General features: G+C 37.9%; 1 protein-coding gene and 1 long non-coding RNA gene across 5 annotated transcripts in view; one reads left to right on the top strand and one right to left on the bottom strand.

The window, feature by feature from the left end:
• LOC128689303 (uncharacterized) overlaps positions 1-17,756 on the top strand; it is a 106,746-nt gene extending 88,990 nt beyond the window's left edge. For 2 of the 4 annotated variants that reach the window (XM_070086102.1, XM_070086100.1), the window contains 12 exons: positions 1,348-1,546; positions 1,709-1,911; positions 4,305-4,503; positions 4,653-4,855; positions 5,296-5,494; positions 5,645-5,847; positions 10,931-11,129; positions 11,414-11,616; positions 14,532-14,730; positions 14,883-15,085; positions 16,490-16,688; positions 16,841-17,754. In XM_070086102.1, the coding sequence (XP_069942203.1) occupies positions 1,348-1,546; positions 1,709-1,911; positions 4,305-4,503; positions 4,653-4,855; positions 5,296-5,494; positions 5,645-5,847; positions 10,931-11,129; positions 11,414-11,616; positions 14,532-14,730; positions 14,883-15,085; positions 16,490-16,688; positions 16,841-17,053 (2,422 nt within the window). In that variant the 3' untranslated portion in view covers positions 17,054-17,754. Of the gene's footprint in view, positions 1-1,347; positions 1,547-1,708; positions 1,912-4,304; positions 4,504-4,652; positions 4,856-5,295; positions 5,495-5,644; positions 5,848-10,930; positions 11,130-11,413; positions 11,617-14,531; positions 14,731-14,882; positions 15,086-16,489; positions 16,689-16,840 lie in introns of all 4 variants that reach the window. The other 2 variants (XM_070086101.1, XM_070086103.1) reach the window with 2 other exon arrangements.
• The window catches only part of LOC138852852 (uncharacterized), a 54,166-nt gene extending 33,615 nt beyond the window's left edge, over positions 1-20,551 (bottom strand). The window contains exon 1 of the long non-coding RNA XR_011392130.1: positions 19,341-20,551. This is a non-coding gene — a long non-coding RNA (uncharacterized lncRNA). The remainder of the gene's footprint in view (positions 1-19,340) is intronic.
• Positions 20,552-23,237: the final 2,686 nt, after the last annotated feature.

Raw genomic sequence — 23,237 nt, 5'->3', positions numbered from 1 at the left:
CCAAAGCGAGTCCTTGGTTTACCCGAAGGTGCAGGGAGGCAAAAACTAAGTGCATTAGAGAATGGAAGAGGTATAGAAGGCAAAGGACCGAGGAAAACAAGGAGATCAGTCGAAGAGCCCATATGCTACAGCATATGGGCGCCTGGCAAACCTGAGAATAGCGTTCCGATACCTTAGTAAGGAATCGTTCAAGACACTGTACACTGTGTACATCAGGCCCATACTGGAGTATGCAGCACCAGTTTGGAACCCACACCTGGTCAAGCACGTCAAGAAATTAGAGAAAGTGCAAAGATTTGCAACAAGGCTAGTTCCAGAGCTCAGGGGTATGTCCTACGAAGAAAGGTCGAGGGAAATCGGACTGACGACACTGGGGGACAGGAGGGTCAGGGGAGACATGATGACATACAAAATACTGCATGAAATAGATAAGGTGGATAGAGAAGGTTGTTCCAGAGAGGGGACACAGAAACAAGGGGTCACAATTGGAAGCTGAAGACTCAGACGAGTCAGACAGATGTTAGGAAGTATTTCTTCAGTCATAGAGTCGTCAGGAAGTAGAATAGCCTAGCAAGTGATGTAGTGGAGGCAGGAACCATACATAGCTTTAAGATGAAGTATGACAAAGCTCAGGAAGCAGAGAGAGAGAGGACCTAGTAGCGATCAGTGAAGAGGCAGGGCCAGTAGCTGAGTCTCAACCCCTGCAACCACAATTAGGTGAGTACATTCTCACACATACATCTATAATTTCTTATACAGCTGGTAAAGTGAAATTATACATCGTTGCTGCATTGATGGTTGTGTGCGAGTGCCTGTGATATTTTTTAAAGAACAGCCACTCTAGAATACTAATTCCATTTATATTATTATTAGATAGAGACAATTACTGGTAGACGAATACAATAAAATTACAGTACAGTTACGTATTACTAACACTAGACATCAAATATGAAAAATAACGTGAAAATAAAAAATCGCGTTTATTAATGATTTAATATTGCATCTTTATGTATGTTCACATTTCTCTCGACTATGAATGGAACATGTATGATCTGCAATTGTTTGTGTAAGTTTTGATAAATTTTATCTTTTTATAATAGATTTGTGTATATTTTTTGTAGTAAATGATAAAATAGACTAGTTTTTATGTATATTTTATGCATTCATGACATACCTTTCTTATTTTTTCAGTTGCAAATTGGCAAAAAATGTTCCCATATACCTGTTGAAAAAAGCCTGTGTATAAGTGGATCTACATAGTTCAAACCTGTGTTATTCAAGGGTCAACTGGGTATATATTTTTTTTTAAATTTAGCATTGTCAACTGTTTACTTATTAATTTTACAGCCAAAATCATAGTAATGATAATACTGGTGAACTACCAAGCATCAGAAACAGGAGAGGAGCTCTTGGAGGATATGAACCTGTACAACTCCCTGATCAAAATATTGATAAAGTAGCAGAGTTTGCTGTTACGTCAATGGATGCGAGGATTAATGATCCTAATGTCAGGGTTGTTGAGAAAGTGATCAGTGCTCAAAAGCAGGTTAGTTAATTCAGTTTCATGTGGGTATATACAACACAGTATTAATGTTACATATTTTACCTAAAAAAAGAATTGCTGGATATACAATATATGGTGTTCAATATTTAATTATGAAAATGCAGAGGATTCTTGTATTTATGCGATTAATATTATTTTGAGCAGATAGTAAGTGGCATAAACTGGAAGTTTCAAGTACAGCTGAGCTGGACAACATGTAGGAAAAATGAACAAGTCCAGGACTTGCGCACCTGTGAGAAGGACCCCAATAAACCCAGCAGTATTTGTGATGTTATTGTTTATGAAGTACCATGGAAAAACCACATGGAAGTGACTAACACATCATGTACAAATGTAGAAGATAATAAGTGAGTAATTATGGAGCATACTTAAGGAAAGCTTAACCTTACCATTACTGTACAAGGTTTATTTTCACAATGCTGGGTGCAGTCAGCAGCTCACACTTACTTTATATTTTACGTTTACAACCAAACTATTAAATTTTGCAATATATATATTATGTTCATAAGCAAAGCATCTTGGTTTGTATCTATGCATTTGTTTCATCTCAAATTAATTTTTGTAATTGTTTGTTGGTGGGTGTACCTAACTACTTGCTAAAATGACCTCAGCCTATACTGAGGTTTGCAGCTAGACTGATATTTTAACTTCCAACTGGAATTCCCAATAGTCCTTACTTATATGGGCTGAATGGCCTCCTTATGAAGGCAAGAATTGAATTTAAAATATTTATTAACATTTAACCCTTTGACTGTCGCAACCCCCAATCCTGAGGTGTCTCCTGGTGTCGCAAAATTTAAAAAAAAAAAAAATAATTTTTTCTTATGAAATGATAGAGAATCTTTTCCCGATTGTAATGACACCAAAAAAAACGAAATTTGATGGAAAACTGACGGAATTATGCTCTCGCGAAGTTAGCGACCTCGGCGCTGTTTACAAATCGGCGATTTCGCCCACTTTGAGCCCTATTTTCGGCTAATTCCATTGTTCCAGTCGCCCAAACTCATAGCTATTTCTTTAGAACTTCATTTTTTCTATCGATTGAGTACAAGAAACTGCCTATTTACTGATTTCAACTACCTAATAATGTGGTCAGAAATTTGCAATTTGGCCAATTTCACGAAAACTAAAAACTATGACAATTTCTATATAAGGTCCAGAATGAACAATGCAGACATTCCAGGCTCTAAAATAACGTTTTCTTTGTTCATCAGTCACGTCTCCAGGCCCCTCTGATATTACTCTTGCTTTCTATTTTGAATTTTTATTCAAACAAAAAATATTAGACTTACTATTATGCAGACTACTGCAATGCTGTAATAACTGTATAAATAACATCAACCCATTCATGACTGCATATTAGAATGGCTAGTTGGACATTTATTGGACAATGGCATCATTTGTTTACTTTTGAACATTGGCAAAAATCAAACATTTCCCCTACTTTGAGCTCCATTTCTAGGTTCTTTTTATAGTAAAATCAATCAAAAACACCTCTATTTCTGTAATATGTTTTCCATTCTATCAAATGAGACCAAGAAAACGAGAATACAACCATAAATACTATACGAAAATAGACCACAAAGTCGGCATTTTAATTAAAAAAAACGGTCGGAGTTTTTTTTTTCTCATTATGCACTGCGTGCTCCAGGATTTTTTTTATATGGTGCACACTGACCACACAGACCCATTCTCTCACATGTGGGCCTACCAGCTTTCTCCTGCTTGATTTGAAGCCGCTAGAATTTATGAGTATATATACGTCAAACACGGCACCTCGTAAAACGTATATATACGACCGCAACAGTCAAAGGGTTAAAGTTACTAAGCTTAATTATCCCAAATATCCTGCTGATATGCCAGTATCTTTTACAAAGAGCCTGGGAATATTTCTGTGAATTCTTGCGAACCTTTAAGATGATCGAGCCTCGTGCTATTGGGAAGAATAAATTCACAGAAAGAGCCTTTGCTTATGTAGCTCCTAAACAGTCCAACAGTTTGTTAGCGTCTGTTCATGTTTTCAAGTCTCAATTGAAATGACATCTCTTTTCTAGAGGCTATTATTCTAATGACCATACTGTCACTCTTGAATGTATACGTATTTTAGTATTGGGTATTTCTTCATCATTGCTGCATTTTTGGCTTTGTGTGCGAGTGCCTGTGATTATGTTTTAAAGAACAGGCACCAAGAATACCAATCCCATTTGTATTATTATTATTATTAAATAAAGACAATTTCTGGTAGATTTTTTTTTTTTTTCAACAAGTCGGCCGTCTCCCACCGAGGCAGGGTGACCCAAAAAAGAAAGAAACTCCCCAAAAAGAAAATACTTTCATCATCATTCAACACTTTCACCACACTCGCACATTATCACTGTTTTTGCAGAGGTGCTCAGAATACAACAGTTTAGAAGCATACACATATAAAGATACACAACATATCCCTCCAAACTGCCAATATCCCAAACCCCTCCTTTAAAGTGCAGGCATTGTACTTCCCATTTCCAGGACTCAAGTCCGACTATATGAAAATAACCGGTTTCCCTGAATCCCTTTACTACATATTACCCTGCTCACACTCCAACAGATCGTCAGGTCCCAAGTACCATTCGTCTCCATTCACTCGTATCTAACACGCTCACGCACGCTTGCTGGTAGATGAATACAATAAATTGCAGTATATACTGTATATATATATTTTTTAAATTTAGCATTAACTGTTTAAATATTGACTTTACAGCCAAGATCATAGTAATGATAATACTGATGAACTACCAAGCATCAGGAGGAGGAGAGCAGCTCTTGGAGGATATGAACCTGTACAACTCCCTGATCAAAATATTAATAAAGTAGCAGAGTTTGCTGTTAAGTCGATGGATGCAAGGATTAATGACCTTAATGTCAGGGTTGTTGAGAAAGTGATAAGTGCTCAAAAGCAGGTCAGTAAATTTAATTTAATGTGGGTATATACAACACAATATTAATGTTATTTAAAAAAAAGTCTTACAAGAAAAATGAGGTGTTTAATATGTAATTATGAAAATGCAGGGGATTCTTGTATTTAGGTGATTATTATTATTTTGAGCAGATAGTAAGTGGCATAAACTGGAAACTTCAAGTACAGTTAAGCTGGACAACATGTAGGAAAGAGGAAAAAGTTCAGGACCTGAGCACCTGTCAGAAGGACCCCAGTAAACCCAGCAGTATTTGCAATGTTATTGTTTATGAAGTACCATGGAAAAACCACATGGAAGTGACTGACACATCATGTACAACTGTGGAAGATGATACGTGAGTAATTATAAAGCATACTTGAGGAAAGTTCAACATTACCATTACTGTACAAGGTTTATTTTTACAATGATGCATGCAGTCAACAACTAACACTTAGTTTATATTTTACTTTCACAACCAATTTAATATATTTAGTATATCTCTGCTGTCAAAAATGTCTTTGCAAGCAAAGTATCCTGGTTTGTATCTATGCATCTGTTTTCTCTCAAACTGATTTTTTGTAATTGTTTGTTTGTTTGCTTCACAACTTGCTAAAATATCCTCAGCTTATAGTGAGGTTTGCAGTTAGACTGATATTAACACTTAATAGAAAAGCTTTCATTTTTCTTTTTAGGTCACCTAGCCTTGGTGGGATATGTCCGGGTCGTTAAAAAAATAAAAATTTAATATTTTTTTAATTTAGCATAAAGTTAACTGTTTACATATTAATTTTACAGCCAAAATCACAGTAATGATAATACAGGTGAACCACCAAGCATCAGAAACAGGAGAGCAGCTCTTGGAGGGTACGAGCCTGTACAACTCCCTGATCAAAATATTGATAAAGTGGCAGAGTTTGCTGTAAGGTCAATGGATGCAAGGATTAATGACCCTAATGTCAGGGTTGTTGAGAAAGTGATCAGTGCTCAAAAGCAGGTCAGTAAATTCAATTTCATGTGACTATATACATTATTAATGTCATTTTATATAAACAAATATTACTAGATATACAATAAATGGTGTTCAATACGTAATTATAAAAAGGTAGAGTAATCTTGTATTTATGTGACTTATTATTTTGAGCAGATAGTAAGTGGCATAAACTGGAAGTTTCAAATACAGTTGAGCTGGACAAAATGTAGGAAAGAGGAAAATGTCCAGGACTTGAGCACCTGTGAGAAGGACCCTAGTAAACCCAGCAATATTTGTGATGTTATTGTTTATGAAGTACCATGGAAAAACCACATGGAAGTGACTAACACGTTATGTACAACTGCAGAAGCTAATAAGTGAGTAATTATAAAGCACACTTGAGGAAAGCTTAACCTTATCATTACTGTACAAGTTTTATTTTTACTATGCTGGGTGCAGTCAGCAGCTCACACTTATTTTATAGTTTCCTTTCACAACCAAAATGTTAAATTTTGCAATTTATATATTCATTCTCTCTGTGCAGTCAAAAATGTCTTCATAAGCAAAGTATCTTGGTTTGTGTCTATGCATTTGTTTCATCTTAAACTGATTTTTGTAATTGTTTGTGGGTTTACCTAACTATTTTTTTTTTATTATCACACTGGCCGATTCCCACCAAGGCAGGGTGGCCCGAAAAAGAAAAACTTTCACCATCATTCACTCTATCACTGTCTTGCCAGAAGGGTGCTTTACACTACAGTTTTTAAACTGCAACATTAACACCCCTCCTTCAGAGTGCAGGCACTGTACTTCCCATCTCCAGGACTCAAGTCCGGCCTGCCGGTTTCCCTGAACCCCTTCATAAATGTTACTTTGCTCACACTCCAACAGCACGTCAAGTATTAAAAACCATTTGTCTCCATTCACTCCTATCAAACACGCTCACGCATGCCTGCTGGAAGTCCAAGCCCCTCGCACACAAAACCTCCTTTACCCCCTCCCTCCAACCTTTCCTAGGCCGACCCCTACCCCACCTTCCTTCCACTACAGACTGATACACTCTTGAAGTTATTCTGTTTCGCTCCATTCTCTCCACATGTCCGAACCACTTCAACAACCCTTCCTCAGCCCTCTGGACAACAGTTTTGGTAATCCCGCACCTCCTCCTAACTTCCAAACTACGAATTCTCTGCATTATATTCACACCACACATTGCTCTCAGACATGACATCTCCACTGCCTCCAGCCTTCTCCTCGCTGCAACATTCATCACCCATGCTTCACACCCATATAAGAGCGTTGGTAAAACTATACTCTCATACATTCCGCCTCTTTGCCTCCAAGGACAAAGTTCTTTGTCACCACAGACTCCTAAGTGCACCACTCACCCTTTTCCCCTCATCAATTCTATGATTCACCTCATCTTTCATAGACCCATCCGCTGACACGTCCACTCCCAAATATCTGAATACATTCACCTCCTCCATACTCTCTCCCTCCAATCTGATATCCAATCTTTCATCACCTAATATTTTTGTTATCCTCATAACCTTACTCTTTCCTGTATTCACTTTCAATTTTCTTCTTTTGCACACCCTACCAAATTCATCCACCAATCTCTGCAACTTCTCTTCAGAATCTCCCAAGAGCACAGTGTCATCAGCAAAGAGCAGCTGTGACAACTCCCACTTTATGTGTGATTCTTTATCTTTTAACTCCACGCCTCTTGCCAAGACCCTCGCATTTACTTCTCTTACAACCCCATCTATAAATATATTAAACAACCACGGTGACATCACACATCCTTGTCTAAGGCCTACTTTTACTGGGAAATAATTTCCCTCTTTCCTACATACTCTAACTTGAGCCTCACTATCCTCGTAAAAACTCTTCACTGCTTTCAGTAACCTACCTCCTACACCATACACCTGCAACATCTGCCACATTGCCCCCCTATCCACCCTGTCATACACCTTTTCCAAATCCATAAATGCCACAAAGACCTCTTTAGCCTTATCTAAATACTGTTCACTTATTTGTTTCACTGTAAACACCTGGTCCACACACCCCCTACCTTTCCTAAAGCCTCCTTGTTCATCTGCTATCCTATTCTCCGTCTTACTCTTAATTCTTTCAATAATAACTCCACCATACACTTTGCCAGGTATACTCAACAGACTTATCCCCCTATAATTTTTGCACTCTCTTTTATCCCCTTTGCCTTTATACAAAGGAACTATGCATGCTCTCTGCCAATCCCTAGGTACCTTACCCTCTTCCATACATTTATTAAATAATTGCACCAACCACTCCAAAACTATATCCCCACCTGCTTTTAACATTTCTATCTTTATCCCATCAATCCCGGCTGCCTTACCCCCTTTCATTTTACCTACTGCCTCACGAACTTCCCCCACACTCACAACTGGCTCTTCCTCACTCCTACAAGATGTTGTTCCTCCTTGCCCTATACACAAATGACTTCGAACAGGCGATAAATGACATGCCCATGCACTCTGCCCCAGGGCCAGACTCATGGAACTCTGTGTTCATCAAGAACTGCAAGAAGCCCCTATCACGAGCCTTTTCCATCCTATGGAGAGGGAGCATGGACACGGGGGTCGTCCCTCAGTTACTAAAAACAACAGACATAGCCCCACTCCACAAAGGGGGCAGTAAAGCAACAGCAAAGAACTACAGACCAATAGCACTAACATCCCATATCATAAAAATCTTTGAAAGGGTCCTAAGAAGCAAGATCACCACCCATCTAGAAACCCATCAGTTACACAACCCAGGGCAACATGGGTTTAGAACAGGTCGCTCCTGTCTGTCTCAACTACTGGATCACTACGACAAGGTCCTAAATGCACTAGAAGACAAAAAGAATGCAGATGTAATATATACAGACTTTGCAAAAGCCTTCGACAAGTGTGACCATGGCGTAATAGCGCACAAAATGCGCGCTAAAGGAATAACAGGACAAGTTGGTCGATGGATCTATAATTTCCTCACTAACAGAACACAGAGAGTAGTCGTCAACAGAGTAAAGTCCGAGGCAGCTACGGTGAAAAGCTCTGTTCCACAAGGCACAGTACTAGCTCCCATCTTGTTCCTCATCCTCATATCCGACATAGACAAGGATGTCAGCCACAGCACCGTGTCTTCCTTTGCAGATGACACCCGAATCTGCATGACAGTGTCTTCCATTGCAGACACTGCAAGGCTCCAGGCGGACATCAACCAAATCTTTCAGTGGGCTGCAGAAAACAATATGAAGTTCAACGATGAGAAATTTCAATTACTCAGATATGGTAAACATGAGGAAATTAAATCTTCATCAGAGTACAAAACAAATTCTGGCCACAAAATAGAGCGAAACACCAACGTCAAAGACCTGGGAGTGATTATGTCGGAGGATCTCACCTTCAAGGACCATAACATTGTATCAATCGCATCTGCTAGAAAAATGACAGGATGGATAATGAGAACCTTCAAAACTAGGGAGGCCAAGCCCATGATGACACTCTTCAGGTCACTTGTTCTATCTAGGCTGGAATATTGCTGCACTCTAACAGCACCTTTCAAGGCAGGTGAAATTGCCGACCTAGAAAATGTACAGAGAACTTTCACGGCGCGCATAACGGAGATAAAACACCTCAATTACTGGGAGCGCTTGAGGTTTCTAAACCTGTATTCCCTGGAACGCAGGAGGGAGAGATACATGATTATATACACCTGGAAAATCCTAGAGGGACTAGTACCGAACTTGCACACGAAAATCACTCACTACGAAAGCAAAAGACTTGGCAGACGATGCACCATCCCCCCAATGAAAAGCAGGGGTGTCACTAGCACGTTAAGAGACCATACAATAAGTGTCAGGGGACCGAGACTGTTCAACTGCCTCCCAGCACACATAAGGGGGATTACCAACAGACCCCTGGCAGTCTTCAAGCTGGCACTGGACAAGCACCTAAAGTCAGTTCCTGATCAGCCGGGCTGTGGCTCGTACGTTGGTTTGCGTGCAGCCAGCAGCAACAGCCTGGTTGATCAGGCGCTGATCCACCAGGAGGCCTGGTCACAGACCGGGCCGCGGGGGCGTTGACCCCCGAAACTCTCTCCAGGTAAACTCCAGGTAAACACAAAATCACAGCTTCCATATCTTCATCAACATTTAACAATTCCTCAAAATATTCCCTCCATCTTCCCAATACCTCTAACTCTCCATTTAATAACTCTCCTCTCCTATTTTTAACTGACAAATCCATTTGTTCTCTAGGCTTTCTTAACTTGTTAATCTCACTCCAAAACTTTTTCTTATTTTCAACAAAATTTGTTGATAACATCTCACCCACTCTCTCATTTGCTCTCTTTTTACATTGCTTCACCACTCTCTTAACCTCTCTTTTTCTCCATATACTCTTCCCTCCTTGCATCACTTCTACTTTGTAAAAATTTCTCATATGCTAACTTTTTCTCCCTTACTACTCTCTTCACATCATCATTCCACCAATCGCTCCTCTTCCCTCCCGCACCCACTTTCCTGTAACCACAAACTTCTGCTGAACACTCTAACACTACATTTTTAAACCTACCCCATACCTCTTTGACCCCATTGCCTATGCTCTCATTAGCCCATCTATCCTACAATAGCTGTTTATATCTTACCCTAACTGCCTCCTCTTTTAGTTTATAAACCTTCACCTCTCTCTTCCCTGATGCTTCTATTCTCCTTGTATCCCATCTACCTTTTACTCTCAGTGTAGCTACAACTAGAAAGTGATCTGATATATCTGTGGCCCCTCTATAAACATGTACATCCTGAAGTCTACTCAACAGTCTTTTATCTACCTAAATTTACCTAACTACGTACTTGATAAAATGACCTCAGCATATGCTGAGGTTTGCAGCTAGACTGATATTTTCACTTAAAACTGGAATTCTTCCTAGTCTCTCCTTGTATGAGATGTATTGGCCCCCTTTGAAGGCAAAGATTGAATTTAAACTGTATTAACATTTAAAGTAACTTTTACAAAGGGCCTGAGAATGTTTCTATGAAGCGTTGTGAACCTTTTAGATGATTCAGCCTCGTGCTGTAGGGAAGAATACCTTCATAGAAAGAGCCTTTGCTTATGTAGCTCCTAGACATTTCAACAGTTTTTTAATGTCTGTTCATGTTTTCAAATCTCAATTGAAATGACATCTTTTTCCCAAAACGTATTTATTCTAATGACCATACTGTCACCATATTACTGGATATTTCTTTATCATTGCTGCATTTATGGTTTTGTGTGTGAGTGACTGTAATTATGTTTTAAAGAACAGGCACTCAAGAATACCAATCTCATTTATATTATAATTAAATAAAGACAATTACTTGTAGACAAATACAATAAATTACAGTATATATACTTTTTAAATTAAGCATTATCAACTGCTTAAATATTAATTTTACAGCCAAAATCATAGTAATGATAATACTGATGAACTACCAAGCATCAGGAGGAGGAGAGCAGCTCTTGGAGGGTACAAACCAGTACAACTCCCTGATCAAAATATTAATAAAGTGGCAGAGTTTGCTGTTAAGTCAATGGATGCAAGGATTAATGACCCTAATGTCAGGGTTGTTGAGAAAGTGATAAGTGCTCAAAAGCAGGTCAGTAAATTTAATTTGATGTGGGTATATACAACACAATATTTATGTTATTTAAAAAAAAAAAAAAAAAAAAGTCTTGCTTTCGTTTTACACTCGCTTGGCAGGACGGTAGTACCTCCCTAGGCGGTTGCTGTCTACCAACCTACTACCTAGGACAAAACAATATTAATGTTATTTAAAAAAAAAAAAAAGTCTTGCTTGTTATATAATATGTGGTGTTTAATATGTAATTATGAAAATGCAGAGGATTCTTGTAGTTATGTGATTATTATTATTTTGAGCAGATAGTAAGTGGCATAAACTGGAAACTTCAAGTACAGTTAAGCTGGACAACATGTAGGAAAGAGGAAAAAGTTCATGACCTGAGTACCTGTGAAAAGGACCCCAATAAACCCAGCAGTATTTGCAATGTTATTGTTTATGAAGTACCATGGAAAAACCACATGGAAGTGACTAACACGTCATGTACAACTGTGGAAGATGATACGTGAGTAATTATAAAGCACACTTGAGAAAAGCTTAACATTACCATTACTGTACAAGGTTTATTTTTACAATGATCCGTGCATTCAACAACACTTATTTTATATTTTACTTCCACAAAAAATTTATATATTCAGTATATCTCTGCAGTTAAAAATGTCTTTGTAAGCAAAGTATCCTGGTTTGTATCTATGCACCTGTCTCCTCTCAAATTATTTTTTGTAACTGTTTGTGAATTTGCCTCATTACTTGTTAAATGACCTCAGCCTATACTGAGGTTTGCAGCTAGACTGATACTGTAATAAAGTTGGTAGAAATGCCGACAATATGTAAAGTAAAAGGACACACTTTATAGATTGATACTTTTACTTCCAACTGGAATTCCCACTAGTTCCTACCTCTTTGAACTTTATTGGCTCCCTATGAAGGCAAGAATTGAATTTAAACTCTTTTTATTAACATTTAAAGTTTTAATCTTAATCAACCCAAATATCTGGCTGATATGCCAATACAGTGGACCCCCGCATAACGATCACCTCCGAATGCGACCAATTATGTAAGTGTATTTATGTAAGTGCGTTTGTACGTGTATGTTTGGGGGTCTGAAATGGACTAATCTACTTCACAATATTCCTTATGGGAACAAATTCGGTCAGTACTGGCACCTGAACATACTTCTGAAGTGAAAAAATATCGTTAACCGGGGGTCCACTGTACCTTTTACAAAGGGCTTGGGAATGTTTGTGAATTGTTGCAAACATTTTAGATGACTGAGCCTCGTGCTGTTGGGAAGAATACATTCACAGAAAGATCCTTTGCTTATGTAGCTCCTAGACAGTTCAACAGGTTGTTAAGATTTTGGAATCTGTTCATGTTTTCAAGTCTCAATTGAAATGACATCTCTTTTTCAGAGCTAATTATTCTAATGACCATACTGTCACTCTTGAATATAAACTTTAGTACTGGGTATTTCTTCACTGTTGCTGCATTTATAGCTTTGTGTGCAAGAGCCTGTGATTTTTTAAAAGAACAGGACTCAAGAATAGGACCAATCCCAAATTATTACAGTATTAAAATTATTTTTATTATTATTAAACTAAGGCAATTATTTGTAGGTGAATACAATACAGTGGACCCCCGCATAGTGACCTTAATCCGTGCAAGAGGGCTGGCTGTTATGCGAAATGTTCGCTATGTGAATGAATTTTCCCCATAAGAAATAATGGAAATCAAATTAATCCGTGCAAGACACCCAAAAGTTTGAAAAAAAAAATTTTACCACATGAAATATACATTTTCCTACACACAAAGAGAAGGATACATGCACAATAGTAGAGTAGTACATGCACAATATATATTGTGCATGTACTACTCTACTAAATGAAGAATAAATGACACTTACCTTTATTGAAGATGCAGCAATGACTGATGAGACACTGTGTCCTGGGAGTGCCTTTTCCTCCTGAGTACTGTAGGTCCTGTTTGGTATTTTCTTCCAGAACAGGCCTTATCACACTGTGTATGTCACTACGATTCTTAAATCTCTCAAACCAACCTTTGCTGGCTCTAAATTCACCAATATGAGCACTAGTTCCAGGCATTTTCCCTGTTCACCTGGGTGTTAGTCGACTGGTGTGGGTTGCATCCTGGGAGACAAGATTAAGGACCCCAATGGAAATAAGTTAGACAGTCTTCGATGACACTGACTTTTTTGGGCTATCCTGGGTGGCAAATCCTCTGGGGTTAATTGTTTCTTGGTATTCTCAATAAGCCACACCAACAACGGTGCTACAGCAGCAGCAGCAGCAGCTGACGATGTTACAGCAGCAGCAGACGATGCTACAGCAGCAGCAGCAGCAGACGATGCTACAGCAGCAACAGACGATGCTACAGCAGCAGCAGACGATGCTACAGCAGCAACTGACGATGTTACAGCAGCAGCAGACGATGCTAGAGCAGCAGCAGCAGCAGACGATGCTACAGCAGCAGCAGCAGCTGACGGTGGTACAGCAGCAACAGACGATGCTACAGCAGCAACAGACGATGCTACAGCAGCAGCAGACGATGCTACAGCAGCAGCAGATGATGCTACAGCAGCAGCAGACGGTACTACAGCAGCAGGAGCAGCTGACGGTGGTACAGCAGCAGCAGCTGACAGTGCAGCAGCAGCTGACGGTGATACAGCAGCAGCAGCAGCTGTACCACCAATAGTAGCGATGGTTGATTGGGGTTTATTATACAACCTGGCCAGCTCGGAGACACGCACTCCACTTTCATACTTATCAATGATCTTTTTCTTCATCTCCATAGTAATTCTCACCCTTATTGCTGTAGGGTTGGCACTAGAAGCTTTCTTGGGGCCCATGGTCACTTATTTTCCAGAAAAAACTCACCAAAAACACTGTAATAATACAAAATGTTCCGATTGTATGCTTGGATGTTACCGCGGAGGCTGGCTGGTAAACAATGCCACCCGCGGAACATGTGAGCGTGGCTCAGGCCGCACATTGGACGCGTCTCGGACGAAGGCCGCTGAGCGGGTTTTTGGGCACTATGCGGGGCAAAATTTTAGCGATCAAAGCGTCTGCTATGCGGATTGTCCGCTATGCAAGGCGTCCGTTATGCGGGGGTCCACTGTATAATACAGTATACATTAATATTATTTGGTTCTTGTTCTTCCTTTCCTCTTATCTATATGGGGAAGTCAAATAGAACTCTTCCACCATAAGCCATGCATGTTGCAAGGGGCTAGTAACCACTTCTCCTGTATATATTTTACTAAAATTAAAAAGAAAAGCTTTCGTTTTCCTTTTTAGGTCACCTTGCCTCGGTGGGATATGACTGGTTCATTGAAAAAAATCAAATTTAATATTTTTTTAATTTACCATAAAGTCAACTGTTTACATATTAATTTTACAGCCAAAATCATAGTAATGATAGTACTGGTGAGCTACCAAGTATCAGAAACAGGAGAGCAGCTCTTGGAGGGTACGAACCAGTACAACTCCCTGATCAAAATATTGATAAAGTGGCAGAGTTTGCTGTTAAGTCAATGGATGCAAGGATTAATGACCCTAATGTCAGGGTTGTTGAGAAAGTGATCAGTGCTCAAAAGCAGGTCAGTAAATTCAATTTCATGTGACTATATACATTATTAATGTCATTTTATATAAACAAGTATTACTAGATATACAATAAATAGTGTTCAACATGTAATTATGAAAATGCAGAGGATTCTTGTATTTATGTGATTATTATTATTTTGAACAGATAGTAAGTGGGATAAACTGGAAGTTTCAAGTACAACTGAGTTGGACAACATGTAGGAAAGATGAACAAGTCCAGGACTTGAGCACCTGTGAGAGGGACCCCAGTAAACCCAGCAGTATTTGCAATGTTATTGTTTATGAAGTACCATGGAAAAACCATATGGAAGTGACTGACACGTCATGTACAACTGTGGAAGATGATAAGTGAGTAATTATAAAGCACACTTGAGAAAAGCTTAACATTACCATTACTGCACAAGGTTTATTTTTACAATGATCTGTGCAGTCAACAACACTTATTTTATAATTTTACTTCCACAAAAAATTTATATATTCAGTATATCTCTGCAGTTAAAAATGTCTTAGTAAGCAAAGTATCCTGGTTTGTATCTATGCACCTGTCTCCTCTCAAATTATTTTTTGTAACTATTTGTGAATTTGCCTCATTACTTGTTAAATGACCTCAGCCTATACTGAGGTTTGCAGCTAGACTGATACTGTAATAAAGTTGGTAGAAATGCCGACAATATGTAAAGTAAAAGGACACACTTTATAGATTGATACTTTTACTTCCAACTGGAATTCCCACTAGTTCCTACCTCTTTGAGCTTTATTGGCTCCCTATGAAGGCAAGAATTGAATTTAAACTCTTTTTATTAACATTTAAAGTTTTAATCTTAATCAACCCAAATATCTGGCTGATATGCCAATACAGTGGACCCCCGCATAACGATCACCTCCGAATGCGACCAATTATGTAAGTGTATTTATGTAAGTGCGTTTGTACGTGTATGTTTGGGGGTCTGAAATGGACTAATCTACTTCACAATATTCCTTATGGGAACAAATTCGGTCAGTACTGGCACCTGAACATACTTCTGAAGTGAAAAAATATCGTTAACCGGGGGTCCACTGTACCTTTTACAAAGGGCTTGGGAATGTTTGTGAATTGTTGCAAACATTTTAGATGACTGAGCCTCGTGCTGTTGGGAAGAATACATTCACAGAAAGATCCTTTGCTTATGTAGCTCCTAGACAGTTCAACAGGTTGTTAAGATTTTGGAATCTGTTCATGTTTTCAAGTCTCAATTGAAATGACATCTCTTTTTCAGAGCTAATTATTCTAATGACCATACTGTCACTCTTGAATATAAACTTTAGTACTGGGTATTTCTTCACTGTTGCTGCATTTATAGCTTTGTGTGCAAGAGCCTGTGATTTTTTAAAAGAACAGGACTCAAGAATAGGACCAATCCCAAATTATTACAGTATTAAAATTATTTTTATTATTATTAAACTAAGGCAATTATTTGTAGGTGAATACAATATAATACAGTATACATTAATATTATTTGGTTCTTGTTCTTCCTTTCCTCTTATCTATATGGGGAAGTCAAATAGAACTCTTCCACCATAAGCCATGCATGTTGCAAGGGGCTAGTAACCACTTCTCCTGTATATATTTTACTAAAATTAAAAAGAAAAGCTTTCGTTTTCCTTTTTAGGTCACCTTGCCTCGGTGGGATATGACTGGTTCATTGAAAAAAATCAAATTTAATATTTTTTTAATTTACCATAAAGTCAACTGTTTACATATTAATTTTACAGCCAAAATCATAGTAATGATAGTACTGGTGAGCTACCAAGTATCAGAAACAGGAGAGCAGCTCTTGGAGGGTACGAACCAGTACAACTCCCTGATCAAAATATTGATAAAGTGGCAGAGTTTGCTGTTAAGTCAATGGATGCAAGGATTAATGACCCTAATGTCAGGGTTGTTGAGAAAGTGATCAGTGCTCAAAAGCAGGTCAGTAAATTCAATTTCATGTGACTATATACATTATTAATGTCATTTTATATAAACAAGTATTACTAGATATACAATAAATAGTGTTCAACATGTAATTATGAAAATGCAGAGGATTCTTGTATTTATGTGATTATTATTATTTTGAACAGATAGTAAGTGGGATAAACTGGAAGTTTCAAGTACAACTGAGTTGGACAACATGTAGGAAAGATGAACAAGTCCAGGACTTGAGCACCTGTGAGAGGGACCCCAGTAAACCCAACAGTATTTGCAATGTTATTGTTTATGAAGTACCATGGAAAAATCATATGGAAGTGACTAACACATCATGTACAACTGTAGAAGATAAGCGAGTACAGTAATTATAAAGCACACTTGAGGAAAGCTTAACCTTACCATTACTGTACAAGGTTTATTTTTACAATGCTGGGTGCAGTCAGCAGCTCACATTTGTTTTATAGTTTACTTTTACAGTGTTAAATCTTGCAATTTATATACTATTCATTATCTCTATGCAGTCAAAAATGTCTTTATAAGTGAAGTATCTTAGTTTGTATATATGCATTTGTCTCCTCTTAAATTGATTTTTGTAACTGTTTGTGGGTTTGCTTAACTACTTGCTAAAATGTCCTCAGACTATACTGAGGTTTGCAGTTAGACTGATACATATTTTCACTACCAACTAGAATACCCAATGGTCCCTTGCCTATTATATTAACCCTTAACCCTTTGAGGGTTTTGGTCATACTAGTACGTCTTACGCGTAGGGATTTTTGACGTACTAGTACGCATAAATTCTAGCGGCCTCAAATCTAGTGGGAGAAAGCTGGTAGGCCTTCATATGAAAGAATGGGTCTATGTGGTCAGTGTGCACAGTCTAAAAAAAATCCTGCAGCACAGTGCATAATGAGAAAAAAAAAAACTTTGACCACTTTTTTGGAATAAATCAGCGACTTTGCAGTGTATTTTCGTATGGTATTTATTGTTGTATTCTAGTTTTCTTGGTCTCATTTTATAGAATGGAAGATATATTACAGAAATTGAGATGATTTTGACTGGTTTTACAATGAAAGGTGCCTTGAAATTGAGCTCAAAGTAGCAGAAATGTTCGATTTTTACCAAACTTCAAAAGTAAACAAATCGTGCCAAGCGTGCAATACACGTCAACTGGCGAGTCTAATATTCTTTCACAAGTGCACCAATAATATTTATACCATTTTTTACACTAATGCAGTAGTCTGCATAACAGTAAATCTTATATTTTTTGTGAGAATAAAAATTCAAAGTGGAAAGCAAAAGAATATAAGAGGGGCCTTGAGACATGACTAATGACTAGAGGAAATGTCATTTTAATGCCAGGAATGTCTTTCTTGTTTATTCTGGACCCTATTCAGAAATTGGCATCTTTTGAAATTTGTGTGAAATTGGCAAAATTGCTAAATTCTGACCACTGTACTGGATAGTTGAATTTCATAAAAGGGTGGTTTCTTGCACCCATTCGATAGAAAAAATGGAGTTCTAGCGAAATATTCATGTTTTTTGTCGACTAGTACAGTGAAATTGGCCGAAAATGGGGCTCAAAGTGGGCAAAATCGCCGATGCGTAAACATCGCCGAGACCGCTAACTTTGCGAGAGCATAATTCCGTAAGTTTTCTATCAAATTTCAAACTTTTGGTGTCTTTATGATCGGGAAAAGATTCTCTATCTTTTCATAAGAGAAAATAATTTTTTTTTTTTTTTAAATTTGGCCGACCCTGAGAACGAGTTTCGGAGAGGGCCTGTCGACCCTCAAAGGGTTAAATGGTCCAAACGTATATATACGTTTTTTCAACATTTGAAAGTATGTAAAAAAATGTAGATCTTCTTTCTTGTTTTACATTTAAAAATGTGCAAAAAAAACTTTTATCTACATTTTTTTTTTGTTATTTTTGAAAATATGTAAAAAAAACGTAGATCTACTTTTGGAGCACTACGGATTTGAACATCGATTTGTTTGGACCGTTTAAGAGTTAAAAACATGCCAAGCCAGTATCTTCTGTCTACATGGCTTTCCATTCACCTGTGACTAATGCTTTATTTATTTCATTTTTAAGTCTGCTTGAAATATATTGCATAACTATGGGCTTTTCCTTGTGTGACAGAAAAATATATACGTATACTGTATGTAATGCCATGGAAAATAAGATTTACTTTTCTTGAAAGTTTATTCAATATTTCTGACACTCTCAACTTGATACAAATAATGAATCTATAATTTGTAATTGAGAATTATAATGCAGTAATGGTTGTCAATTAAAAATATATTGTTTATTCTTCATTTAATGACAATTTATTGTTTAAGTGTTTATAATTAGATTGCAATTTCAGGTAGAATATCCTAGTAAACATTCTGAATGATTGTAAGGTATTTTGTTATTTCCTTTCGAAATATAGTCTTCACAATGATTTTAAAAATTGGTGAAGTATGTTGAAATGATAGTTTCAAAATATTGAAAATTTTCATGTACAGTACATTATTCACAATTGTGAACTTGAGTTTGACAAACTGGAAAACAAAATGCCTTTCATATAATCAGGATTATAATAGTAAAAAAGAAAAAATATGGCACACAGCCCATTCAGCAGTGCATGGTATGGGCAATACTTACGTTAAAGAATAGTGAAATTTGTGGAGAGGAGGTCACAGTGTATGATGTCAGCTGTAGTTAGGAAGTCAGTAAATCTTCATTAAGGGTACAATACTTTCACAATCTATTGCCTCTGACAAGCAAATTGCACTTCAGAAACCTGAGGAATAGTAATCATTTGCCCTTATCATGAACAAAAAACCATGCCTCTGCTAGTGAAGCCATATTTAAGATCATTCCATTGATACCAAGGGTTATGATGTTGTTACAAATAAAGAATATAACTCTCATTCTATGTAGTTTATGCCTTCTTATTTAGCCTCTTCCTTATTTGTGTATTTCAGGTAAAGATTTACTTAGTGGAACCTAGAATATGGACAACATGGGTGTGAAGCATGGGTTTTGAACAATGCAGTTGAAATGTGTTTGAGGGCAATGTATGGTGTGAACATTATGCAGAGAATTTGTAGTTTGGAGATTAGAAGGTGTGGGGTTACTAAAAGTATTATCCAGAGGGCTGAAGAGGAGTTACTGAGGTGGTTTGGACATCAGAGAGGATGGAGCAAAGTAGGATGACTTGGAGGGTGTATAAATCTGCAGTGGAAAGGTGGGGTAAGGGTTGTAGTAGGTTCGCCAGTCTTGTCCCGGCCCCGGTCTTTCCCAGATGTTGACCTGGTGAGGTAAGGGTTATCCTAGGAAATGCTGTAGGGAGGGGAGGGCACAAGAGGTTTTGTATGCGAAGAGCTTGGACATCCACAGGCATGCGAGTGTGTTACATAAGAGTAGCAGCAAGTGATTATCATGACTTTACATGCTCTTGTAGTGAGAGCAAGGTGATATATATGAAGGGATTCAGAGAAAACTGGTTAGCCAGAGGTGTAAATACACTGCCTGCACTCTGAAGAAGAATTGGGAATATTACAGTTTCGAGGGGCATTCGACACGTAATGTCAGCATGCCTCTGGCAAGACGGTGATCAAGTGACCAATGGTAAAAGTGTTTCTTCTTTTTTGAATCATCCTGTCTTAGGGGGTGATGGCCAGCATGTTAAAAAAAGGAACAAAAAAAATTTACTGTATACCATGTAGGCTTTTTAACCACATTGGCCATCTCTCACCAAAGATGGCCCAATAAACAGAAGGAAATTATTAACATGGATCAATTTCTGGGGTAAGAATAACATTAAATATACGTATCAAGAAGAAATAAGAGTAGCACAACATTACAGTAATTCTTTGGTTTACAACACAATTTCTAAAGGAATGCAATGCTTGTATACCCGCAGACAAGGAAACTAGTGGATGGATGGATAGATAGAATGGTTAAGATTAAACAAATTCAGGTAAGGCAAGAAGAATTAATAGAGAAATTAAATAAGGAAAAATGCATCTTTAAAATATGAAATAGATTTAAAGGCCTCCTTACAGCAAATTCAAAAGACATTATGCAAGCAAGCTGAGACAATAAATTAGGGATTTTCTATAAATAAGACTAATACTGATAACAAGATTAAAGGTTCAAGAATAACTAAATATAATACAGAATTAGAACAGTAGGTGCAGCTAGAAGAGGATATTTCTGAAAGTTAACAAATCATAGAACAGGTGGGGTTTCAACCCATGGTGAGAGAGTTCTAAAACTCCAGGCTTGTACTTGTGCTTATGCACTGGCCTGGATTCAGACCCCACCCATTCTGTGGTTTGTTTGCAATCATGTTATAATTTTGATAGTCATTTCTGAAAGTGTTAGCAAAAGCTTAAGAAAAGGAGTAGGAAGGTCTGAAAGAATACAGTGGTACCCCAAGTTTCGAACTTATTTCATTCCAGAATGCTGTTCAAGTGCCAATACTGAACGAATTTGTTCCTGTAAAGAATAATATAAGTCAGATTAGTCCATTTCAGACCCCAAAAAATACACTTACAAACACACTTACACAAATACACTTATGTAATTGAAGAGTTGGGAGCAGTTCGAAACTCGGGGTATCACTGTACATGTAAATCTATGATCAAAGATAGCTTTGCAAAATTCACTAGAGGAAAGACAGAAAATGAACAACAGATGGTATTAGCTAAAGAATTCACTGCTGGAGCCAATATTAGTCAAGAAATTAAAATAGAGTGCAGATAACTATGTTATTGAGGGGTGCTGTTGCTAGAGATAAAACAGGTACATTTTTTATTGAAAAGGAAATACAATCACAAACAGAAATAATTAAAAAGGAAGAACACAAACTGTGGATTTTGGCTTTCAATAGCATATTGTGGTACAGAGGTCTATTCGAAAATATTAGGACAAGCATACGCCAATGAAAATAACATTTACACACACTGAATATAAGCAAGAAATTTTCATAAAAGTTAGGATATCAAAGAACTGGAGCACTATAAAGCTATACAAATTAGACAAGATCTTTTGAAGGAGGATATGGCAAAAATGCAAGATTCCATAAACACTGCTAGGAGGTTCAATGTGGACAGATTTTTTTTTTAATAACAGGACCATAAAATTCATTAAATAATTTTTCAAAACAACGACAATTAGATAAAAATCATACTGAAACAAATGAAGAAGGGAAAAAGTGAGAAAAATAATTTTTGGAGATTTTATACACTAATCAAGATTGAGTAATCTCAAAGAGACTGATACAGTTTGTCTAACTGAAACCAAACTGGAAAAAAACATACTTTTATGAAGTTGTTTGCATTTGACAGAAATTACTCAATTTGGAGAACAGAGTAGGGAAGAAAAGAGCACATGTACTGGCAATGCTGCTAAAAGACTTTACGTATTTCTATAATCACGGGGGAGCACTAAACTCGTAGGATTATACAGCGCCTGTGGGGGAGGAGACGGAAGGTATTCTGGCTTAATTTAGGGAACTGAAGCACAGATCCAATTCCCTAGATCAAGAGCCCCTCACCAGCATCAAGGAACCTCCCTTGAGGGGTTGGGGTGATAAAGATCCATTTTAATGAGGTAAACCGCTAAACCCACAGAGGATCAGAGCGCCTGGGAAATGGTAGAACATTCAGATTTAATTCAAGGAAGGGGAGGATTACTCCAATTCCTTGGATCAAAAATCCCTCACTGATATCAGCATCGAGGAGAATATAAAACAATACTCACCACAAGTCTTCGTCTTCTTGATGGGATTTTCATTTTCACTGACATCTTGCTTCCTATGTACGGGTATTTGTTGCCCAAAGCCGAGCCATGAAGAAAAAAGTAACAAGAGTCTCTTTGTAAATAGAAATAAGAACTAGAAATTCCCAATTAGATCAGGTGGACCCCCATGCCAAGCCCCAGCAGAGACTCCACACCCTCACCTGAGTTAAGTAACAAGTTTCCCACCGAAAATGGAGCTGGCTAAAAGAAAGTTGCAGCGCTGTATAGCCCTTGTGGCTTAGCGCTTCTTTTTTATTATAATAATAATAAAAGAAAGTTGATGACTTAGTGCTCCTCCTGTAAAGTTGCGGGCGGGCAGTGTAGATGATGACAAGTGTCCCAGAGACACCAGGGAAACATTGTCAAGTCTTCCTCCCTCCACCTGTTGACCACTAGTGTTATTCTTGGTGTTATTCACAACCATCAATACTCACACTACCCTCAAGGAAGGTTCCTTGATGTTGGTGAGGGGCTCTTGATTTAGGGAATTGGATCTGTGCTCCAGTTCCCCGAATTAAGCCTGAATGCCTTCCACATCCCCCCCCCCGGCGCTGTATAATCCTCTGGGTTTAGCGCTTCCCCTTTGATAATAATAATAATAATAATAATACTGACACTTTCAAATTCAAATGTTTATTTCTCTGTATTATTATTATTATTATGATCCAGGGGGAAGCGCTAAACCCGGAGGATTATACAGCGCCGGGGGGGGGGGGGGAATGTGGACGGCATTCAGACTTAATTCGGGGA

This window comes from Cherax quadricarinatus, chromosome 18, assembly GCF_038502225.1.
Source record: "Cherax quadricarinatus isolate ZL_2023a chromosome 18, ASM3850222v1, whole genome shotgun sequence".
Classification (NCBI taxonomy): domain Eukaryota; kingdom Metazoa; phylum Arthropoda; class Malacostraca; order Decapoda; family Parastacidae; genus Cherax; species Cherax quadricarinatus.
This window is presented reverse-complemented; position numbering and strand designations above follow the sequence as displayed.